Source organism: Salmo salar, chromosome 14 (genome assembly GCF_965601325.2).
Source record: "Salmo salar chromosome 14, fSalSal1, whole genome shotgun sequence".
Classification (NCBI taxonomy): Eukaryota; Metazoa; Chordata; class Actinopteri; order Salmoniformes; family Salmonidae; genus Salmo; species Salmo salar.
Window position 1 is genome coordinate 85,514,868 of NC_138304.1, and position 9,859 is coordinate 85,524,726.

The 9,859-nt window shown below is 41.2% G+C and overlaps 1 protein-coding gene across 3 annotated transcripts; it reads right to left on the minus strand.

Annotated features, from left to right (window-relative positions):
- Positions 1–720: 720 nt before the first annotated feature.
- On the minus strand, positions 721–6,734 carry LOC106570350 (uncharacterized). 3 transcript variants are annotated; one of them, XM_014142559.3, is made up of 5 exons: positions 6,506–6,734; positions 6,156–6,175; positions 5,944–6,046; positions 4,792–4,959; positions 721–2,218 (listed from the first exon to the last, which is right to left on the minus strand). In XM_014142559.3, exons 1-5 carry the CDS (start codon positions 6,506–6,508, stop codon positions 1,625–1,627), a joined length of 888 nt encoding a protein of 295 aa, XP_013998034.1. In that variant the 5' UTR covers positions 6,509–6,734; the 3' UTR covers positions 721–1,624. The 3 variants fall into 3 exon arrangements, with proteins under 3 accessions (XP_013998034.1, XP_013998036.1, XP_082817358.1); XM_014142561.3 differs by having other exon boundaries at positions 5,944–6,027; positions 6,506–6,610; XM_082961232.1 differs by lacking the exon at positions 6,506–6,734 and having other exon boundaries at positions 5,944–6,027; positions 6,156–6,487.
- Between the last annotated feature and the right edge of the window lie 3,125 nt (positions 6,735–9,859).

The following is a 9,859-nucleotide window of genomic DNA, read 5'->3' on the forward strand; positions in this document are numbered from 1 at the left end:
TTAACCACAGCCCATCCATCCAAAATGCCACCCTATTCCCCATACTTTTGAACAATGCCTTATCTGCCCTATTGCATGTTAGGAATCCACTAGTAACGTGCAGCTGTGCAAGTCATCAATTTGATTTAAAACTGCATTCAAATACTGTAGTTTTCAAAGCATCCTCTTGTGAAAAAGGTAAGGTGTCCATGCAATGCGTTAAGGATAACACAGGCAAGCAGTAATACAAAATACAGAAATGCTGACAAGACAAACAAAACACTGAACAAAAATCTAGTTTCCAGTTGTAATAAAATATCTAACATTTACCAGGAAAGTCAAGACAAGTTGTATAAGAACTAATTATTTAACAAAAACTCAAACCTGTCTTAATTTCAATAGGGATATTGCCTGGGGTGACACCGGCCCCTACTGGTGTAATGGCCATATGACGGGACTGACTGGAATCAGACAAGCGTTTTGGTTCCTGGTTAAAGTTGGCTGTTAAATACATTGATTGCACTTCCCTATTTAGCACTTTCCTGTTTGCTATTTCAATCCTCTCAACCCTTCCGTTTGCAAACTAAACAGTCACTGAAACTCAAGTACACTGGGTGATCAAACAAGCACACACACACACACACACACACACACACACACACACACACACACACACACACACACACACACACACACACACACACACACACACACACACACACACACACACACACAGTCTCCTTTATCACACACACAGTCTCCTTTATTTATTATATTCATTCCTCACATATTAGTCAACCCAGACATTAATTCACACCAACGGTTACAGTATTAGTCATTTGTTATAGATGAGTAAGATGTGCATCAATGCCTACAGTAGAAGTAAAGTTGAAAATTAATTTAAAATAATATAAGTTTAATGTAAAATGCTTTGTCTAGAGTATTCAATTATATACAGCAGACTGATGAATAATACAGTATCTCCATTGAGGTTTCCAACCAGGGATTTCCAAACCGTTTTGCTTTGTGACCCACAAATGGAGGTGTCTTTTGAGTCTCAACCCACCATATGGGTTGGCATAGAGAACATTTTGTTTTAAAGCTAATTTCCTGCCATTCTACACATTTGCCCTGGAGCTGAAATAAAATGTGACCGTTTTAATGCAACATTTCCTGCAATTCTATACATTTTGCCATGGAACTGAGAGCAATTTTTGTCATTTGTAAGCACATTTCCTGCAATTACCTGCATTTTAACAAGGCTAAAGCTGTATTCTCATGCTAAAACATTATAACAAGATCAATGGGGGCCTGATTATCTAACTTTTATTTTGTTGAGTGTAAGTTCTCAAAGTCCCCCACTAAAATAACCATCTACTTCACAGATGTCATTGATAAGCGCTGATAGCTATAGCCTAGCAGTTATACTGTATACTACATGCACAGAGTGGTTCACTGCTTTGGCAATGTTTGAACGCTAGCTGTCAGCCACAAATCACACGTTGCTAGCCCTGCACCAAGCTATGATTATATGTTTCATGTTTTGGATCTCAGTGTGTCACAGTAGGAATGTGCATCTGTACATCTGTAAAATTAGTGTGTGTGTGCGTGTGCGCACATGCGTTTACCAGTCATCTCTGACAATCTACTGTGGAATGTAATAGGAAGAATCCCATTGAAATTCTGACTCTTGGAGCTTCTCTTCCAGGTGAGCCTTTACCTCCTTCACCACTTGCTCTCGCATTTTGCAATCAACTGGTGGTACTACATTCTTAACAATCTCTTCCTCTCCATAGAGTAGTTTGCTCAAGCTCTCTGCCTCTGCGCAGTTCCCATAGGGCCACATCTGATTGCTTGGTTTCTCCAGACCAAAAAGATTACCACAGGACCTGCAAGGAGGCATCTTCTCCCCACTCTTCACATTGGAAGCCTGGCACTTGACATACTCTTGTAGTTTCATGGTGCCATCAAAGTTCTTTCTCTTGTTCTTATCTGGCTTGTATGTCATCACGGCATTGGATACACCGTAGTGCCAGGTACACAGACAGGACACAGCTATCATAATCTGTCCCTCTTTCTTCCCCGTGCAGGACATGGACGCTCCATAGTACCTCCCTCCACTTTCCGAGATGCAGATGGTTGAGGAGGTGAACCGGTGTTTCCCTGACATGACATTGGCGATATCCCGCAGTTTCTGCCATATTTCCAACTTTTTGTCTGGTCCAAACAAGGAGACCACCTGGGAGTTAATGACAACAGACGTAAAACAAAATAAGGTCAGTGAGAAAAAGGCCCTTAAACGGCAGATAGAATCCAAATAGACAAAAAATGTCAGCCTGTATATTGCAGAAACTTTTGCGAACTATTCATGAAATTATTTAGAAAAAAATACACAGATAGGAGCAGATCAATATATTAGGTTACACATTAGGTCACACATTTTGTGAATGGTCACACATTTTGTGAATATTTCACTAACGTTTCTCCAAAATATACAGAGTTCACTAACGTTTCTCCACAATATACAGTACTGGCTGCATTTTGGTCTTTGTTATGTATTGAATGTATAATGTTTGTATACATCCTGCACATAAGAAGGTGCTGTTGCCCACAGAATGCTTATGGCTGTTGAACGTTTTTATGTTGTGTTGCTCTGGTCCTCCCTGAGATAAATTTCTCCCTTGCAATAAGAATCCCGCTGTCCTGTGTTTATGTTTAATAAAAAGACTACGGACTTAACAGTCTTTTTTAAACAAATTAAAACCGCAGGCATAGTAAAATCAGGATGTCCCTTGAGGGCATCCATAGTTTAGTTAAAATTCAATTAACATGGTGAAAAATGACCACCACTGTTTGTCCCTTTTCCGTTTAATACTGAATAATAATACAAAAGCATTCAGCACTTATCACTTCATAATATGCAGTTCCCACTGGGCAGAAACTGGTTGAATCGACGTTGTTTCCACTTCATTTCAACCCAAAAATCAATATGATGATGTCGAATCAACGTGGAAAACTGATTGGATTTGCAAAACGTCATCAATGTAAGTGCATTTAATATTTTTTCACCCAACTCTTAAATCCAATGACATGGAGACATTTGCAGTAGCGGTGCTGCGGTCAAAATCACTGGGGATGCCAAGCCCCCCCCAAGAAAAGCCATATTACCACCTACACTGTATGTGTTGTGATAATTGCTTTGTTTGCTGTTAATTCATATGACTTGTGACCGTGATATATAGGCCTAAAGGCCAAGCCAATAAGAAGACAGTGGCAGAATAAATTCAACCACACCTTTGTTTTATCACAAAAACAGATACAACCTTTGTCCGGTGAAGTCCACTACGCATATTGCATGAGAGTTACATGACCTACAGCATGGTTAAGCAAGTTAATGTTTCCGACATTTTCGGACCACTAAACAACTATTGATACAGAGAGTTACCGCAAGTCGCAAAGAAAACAGGAGCTGCCTCCACTATTCCAGCACCATTTCAACAACAAAAAGATACCAAAAACAATTGAGACCAATCAACATAAGCTAAATATGACGTGGCTGTCCATGGTTCTGATTTCTGTTTTACGCGTGTGTGTGCGTGTGCGCGCAAGTAGAAATCACCCTACTTGTAGAGAAATGCCAATGCCATCCTCCTCTCTTTCATTCATACAGTACACACTTTTATTTTTTGTTGTCCTAGGCTACCTGGCTAAAATGCTTGCTTGCTAGCCTAACTTCCATTCATGGGCAACATTAGCTAGTTAACATTAGCCTTCTACATCTAGCTACTGTACATATTGAACTTCCATCCTCTCAGGCGAGGAGCACAACAATGTATAAATTAATGGTTGGATCAGAATCGCCAACATAATCATTGGCCAGCAGGGTGAATTAAGTAAAACCACAAGTCCAAATCCCTATCTCCATCCATGGCTAATTTAGGAAAGGGACAATTTTAGCTAGCTAGCTAGCTAGCTAGCCACCGAAGGACAACAACACAAAGAGATGCAACAATTGAAGTTGTTTCGGTTAATGACGTATGCTCTCAAAGCAACTTGATAGGAGAGACACCAAATCCAACCTGGCTTCCCTTTACACTTTTTTCCCCCGCCAGGACCATTCACAGTTGAGCTCACTCAGTTTAGCTTAACGCTGATTGGCAAATTTGTTATACTTTTTTTGTCAAAGGGAGCCAAATGCTCGCTGGCTTCCCTTGCATTCAATGCGACGGGCGGCAACAATGTCATACTTGTTTGGACCAGACAGTATCAGATACATGGCCTACACGTAGAGAGACAGAGGGGCGCTGGGACCAGCTGTACAGGTCTCCTGTGGGAATTGAACCCACAACCCTGGCATTGCAAGCGCCATGCTCTACCAACTGTTACATTTTTGGGGGAAGCCGGGCTTCCCTTGGCTCCATGAATACACGCCACTGGACATGTGTTCTTGATTTCACATTGAATGCATGGTTAGTTGACAACTCAACAAAATATAAATCAAAACTAGACGTTGAACTGATGTCTCTGCCCATGTAACAGTATTGCTTCCGTCCCTCTCCTCGCCCCTACCTGGGCTGGAACCAGGGACCCTCTGCACACATCAACAATAGTCACCCTCGAAGCATCGTTACCTATCGCTCCACAAAAAAGCCGCAGCCCTCGCAGAGCAAGGGAAACAACTACTTCAAGGTCTCAGAGCTATTGATGTCACCGATTGAAACGCTATTAGCGCGCATGCCGCTAACTAGCTAGCCATTTCACACCGGTTACACCCAGTGAGTTAGTCAAGAGCATCAGCAACACAACACTCACCATATCCAGCACACAGGCGAACGGAGTCCGTTTTGGCAGTTTACTTGTGTAACTCTCAAACGGTTGTGGGAATATCTTCATCATCTCAGACAAATGGACACCAAGGATCATCTCGGGGGTGTATTTGGGGGAATGAATCCAGCCTAAGAAGAAGATGCTGTGGAGCATCTTATAGACACAGGTTTGATATGAGAAGCACAAATAAAATGATTTTCTCTTTAAAAGTGTAACCCTAATTTCTGGATACTTTTATCTATCTAAGCATCCATATTAGCTCCTCTGGAAGACCAATGGGTTTGATGGCACAATTAAACTGCCAGAAAAGGGGCTTTCTTAAGGTGCTTTTTATACAGGACAAGAAGAGAAACTATTGAACTTTGGACAATGACACCTTCAAAGGACCGAGGTAAAGACAGTTTGAAGTTGGATATTGGACGGATTTTCGTGCTTTCAAACCTCAATAGCTTTCAAACCACTTGAGCCACAGACTCCAAATAAGTGTCATGATGTTGGACAAATTGCGCACAACACTGCACAGGTCTTATTTTCACGATTTGGACATTAATTCGCTTTCCAAAGCTAATAACATGTGGCAATGTGAGCAGCATTTTGTATTCCTAGTTGAATTAGTTAGGGAGCATAAACAAGGTACAAACTTTTTTTACATTAGAATTTCAATAGCTCTTTCAACCTACTTCAGTAGGTTACATGACCAAGGAGCTATTGACATTTGAAAGTTAGAAAAATTCATGTAAAAACGTGTGAGATGAAAATGGACAAACTAAAGGGTGGGAAATGCGTAGGGCCACTGAGTGTACATTCTGAACCTTGTTTGAAGTCAGTAAGTCACATGACCAAAGAGCTATTGAAATTCAAAAATGTAAATAATGAATTTAAAATAGTGCAACATGTAAATCTACAAAAAAAAGTGTGCGCAATGTGTGTCTATGTCATCGGGTTAGTTAGAACCAGTTATGAAAGTTTTAGGAGTAATGGTTAAAGAGCTATTGAAATGTGAAAAATGTGATTTATCACTATGTTGACGGTCCCTAACTGCTGTTGGTGGACATAAGGAAAACTACAGGTGAATATCCATCGAATATCCAACCTGAAACTAGTTTTACCTTGGTCTTCAAAGGGGTACATACATACCTCATCCACATATTCCCTAGGTCCTTGTAGTTTGTCCATTTCACAGATGATATTGAGGGCATTAATCCTAAAACTGTCTTCAGTCTGCAAAAACAATTCTGCCCTAAAATATTTAATGACACAATATGAATTTTCTCAATAAATAAGTGTGTAATCAATTAATTTATTGAAATATCAAAAGAAGAGTTAATGGTTACTATATTGAGGCTCACCTCTCTCGTAGTCCGGTCTCCTGTCATGGGAAAGATAACGTCATAAACATTTAATAGACTAAAACTACAATAACTGCTACTGCTATTATGAAAAGTCATTAGAAGGTTAATACAAATTTACTTTCCGAACAAACTACGTTTTTGAGAGTATAGGACAAAGATGGTAGACTAGGCCAAATATTTGCATAGGTGTGTCTGTGCGCGCGAGCGTTCCCGTCACAACGCTCGAATTTATCTTTATATGTTTTGGCAAAATCGATAGATTAATAAAATATCATGTGTGTTCAAATGTTGATGTTTGTCGTGTATCTTAATTTCTTCTCAACAGACGAAGTAAAAAGGCTACTCACCATTTTTTAGGTAGTTGCAAATATGAAAATGAAAGTAAATCGGGTAACGTATAACAGCCTAGTCCAGTGGTTCCCAACTAGGGGAACTAGGACCTCTGGTGGTACCTGACCTATCCACAGGCGGAATTGAGAAGACTCATGAGACCATAGTCCAAGGTTCCCCAACTGGTTTTATTTGGCCCCACAAGTTTTCTGAGCAAAATAACAGACAGACAGACAGACAGACAGACAGACAGACAGACAGGCAGGCAGGCAGGCAGGCAGGCAGGCAGGTCCTGCAGGCAGGCAGGCTGGCAGGCAGGCAGGCAGACAGGCAGGCAGGCAGGCAGGCAGGCAGGCAGGCAGACAGACAGACAGACAGACAGACATTTTTTATTTGTTTTGTAATTATTCTGTTTATATTTTTTTCATAAAAAAAAAAATTTGGACATAAAAGACTGTAAAAATACCAGGAAATCAGCTCCAAGTGATTTTAATTTAGTAAATCTGTTCCCAAATATTCCCACGGATAATAGAGAGACATGATTGTACACAAATAATAATAATCAATAATAATTGATTGGATTTATATAGCACATTTATACCAACTGAGGTACAGCGCGTTACATAGTAGGTGGAAACTCACCACATCCACCAACAATGTGTAGCACCCACCTCAATGATGCATGGCGACCATTTTTGTGCCAGAATGCTCACCACACATCAGCTATCAGGTGGAGAGGTGAGGAGTGATGTATGCCAATTAGGAATGAGGGGGATGATTAGGTGGCCATGATGGAATGTGGCCAGGATGGGAATTTAGCAATGACACCGGGATGAACACCAGTACTATTACAATAAGTGCCATGGTATTTTGAATGATAACAAAGAGTCAGGATACCCGTTTTAACTTCCCATCCGAAAGATGGCACTCTACGAAGGGCAATGTCCCTAAATGTAATCAAGGTTTGAAATTATTATGTTTTAGTCAAATATTACATTTACATGTACGTCATTTAGCAGACGCTCTTATTATACACTATATATATACAAAAGTATGTGGACTCCCCTTAATATTAGTGAATTTGGCTATTTCAGCCACACCCATTGCTGACAGGTGTATAGAATCAAGCACACAGCCATGCAATCTCCATAGACAAACATTGACAGTAGAATGGCCGTACTTAATAGCTCAGTGACTTTCAACATGGTAGAGCTGCCCTGGTCAACTGTAAATGCTGTTATTGTGAAGTGGAAATGTCTAGGAGCAACAACAGTTCAGCCGGGAAGTGGTAGGCCACACAAGCTCACAGAAAAGGACTGAAACACGTAGCGCGTAAAAATCGTCTGTCCTCAGTTGCAACACTCACTACCGAGTTCCAATCTGCCTCTAGAAGTAATGTCAGCACAATAACTGTTCGTCAGGAGCTTCATGAAATGGGTTTCCATGGCCGAGCAGCCACACACAAGCCTAATCACCATACGCAATGTCAAGTGTCGGCTGGAAGTGGTGTAAAACTCGCTGCCATTGGACTCTGGAGCAGTCTGGGTTTGGCGGATTACAGGATTACACTACCTGCCACAATGCATAGTGCCAACTGTAAAGTTTGGTGGAGGAAGAATAATGGCCTGAGCCTGTTTTTCATGGTTTGGCAAATGCATGTAGATTTAGGTATTGGCGGGTAAGAATGTCTATTTCACCAGCTATGTTGGCGGGTGGTCAATTTGCAGGGCTCAACAGTGAGAGCATAGAATACCACAGTAAGAGTCATAATACCCATAAAACCTTACATGGAAATTGTTCCAATAATTTTTCCAACATACATTTTTCCCATAGGGGATTTTAGAAACACTTAAAATAAATTCTGTGTTTCGTGTAGGCTTACCCTGGCGTGAAATTTTGATAACCGTGTAAATCTCTCTAGGACAAGGTCACTTTTCAACATATTCGCCTGTATTTACCCACATTATTTTTATGCTAATTAGCTGCTAAGGTAAGAATTGAACTATCTAACGTTAGCTAAATGTAGTAATGAATAAATTGGCTACATTTCTTTAAATTGACAATTCTGTGAACTGTCTTATGCAAGCTTTAAATTGACAATACAAGTTTAGCAAAGGTGTCAGCTAGAGATTAAGTACAGGAGCTTGCAGGGATTTGTAGTCTTGCATGAGGTCTACTTTGATGCTAATGAGCATATTCTAATGAGGGTAAATAGAGCTGAATATATTGATAAAAGTCACCTTGTGTGAGAGAGATTTACATGGTTATCCAAAACATCACGCCAGGGTAAGCCTACACAAAACACAGCCCTTATTTTCTAAAATCTTTCCTGTTTGACCGCTAGGTTTTATGGGTATTATGACACCACCACGGTGGGGCTCTATTACATTTGTGAATAAAAAAAGTCAAAAGTCAAGTATGAGCATATGTGCGAGTTATGGTCAGAAAAATGCTGGAGTAGCTGTATTTAAAGTAAACTCAGCAAAAAAAGAAATGTCCCTTTTTCAGGACCCTGTCTTTCAAAGATAATTCATTAAAATCCAAATAACTTCACAGATCTTCATTGTAAAGGGTTTAAACACTGTTTCCCATGCGTATTCGATGAACCCTAAACAATGAATGAACATGCACCTGTGGAACGGTCGTTAAGACACTAACAGCTTACACACGGTAGGCAATTAAGTTCACAGTTATGAAAACTTAGGACACTAAAGAGGCCTTTCTACTGACTCTGAAAAGCACCAAAAGAAAGATGCTCAGGGTCCCTGCTCATCTGCATGAACGTGCCTTAGGCATGCTGCAAGGAAGCATGAGGACTGCAGATGTGGCCTGGGCAATAAATTGCAATGTCCATACTGTGAGACGCCTAAGACAGCACTACAGGGAGACAGGACGGACAGCTGATCGTCCTCGCAGTGGCAGACCACGTGGAACAACACCTACACAGGATTGGTACATCCGAACATCACTCCTGCGGGACAGGTACAGGATGGCAACAACAACTGCCAGAGTTACACAAGGAACGCACAATCCCTCCATCAATGCTCAGACTGTCCGCAATAGGCTGAGAGAGGCTGGACTGAGGGCTTGTAGGCCTGTTATAAGGTAGGTCCTCACCAGACATCACCGGCAACAACGTCGCCTATGGGCACAAGCCCACCTTCGCTGGACCAGACAGGACTGGCAAAAAGTGTGCTTCACTGACGAGTCACGGTTTTATGTCACCAGGGCTGATGGTCGGATTTGCGTTTATTGTCGAAGGAATGAGCGTTACACCGAGGCCTGTACTCTGGAGCGGGATCGATTTGGAGGTGGAAGGTCTGTCATGGTCTGGGGCGGTGTGTCACAGCATCATGGGACTTAGCTTGTTG

Excerpts from the sequence above, each read along its gene's own strand:
- LOC106570350 (XM_082961232.1), bottom strand. The coding sequence starts at position 6,254 with ATGACTTTTCATAATAGCAGTAGCAGTTATTGTAGTTTTAGTCTATTA. Across the intron at positions 6,028-6,155 it reads GAGACCGGACTACGAGAGAG|ACTGAAGACAGTTTTAGGAT; the intron begins GTGAGCCTCAAT and ends TTGTTTTTGCAG. Across the intron at positions 4,960-5,943 it reads CTAGGGAATATGTGGATGAG|ATGCTCCACAGCATCTTCTT; the intron begins GTATGTATGTAC and ends TGTGTCTATAAG.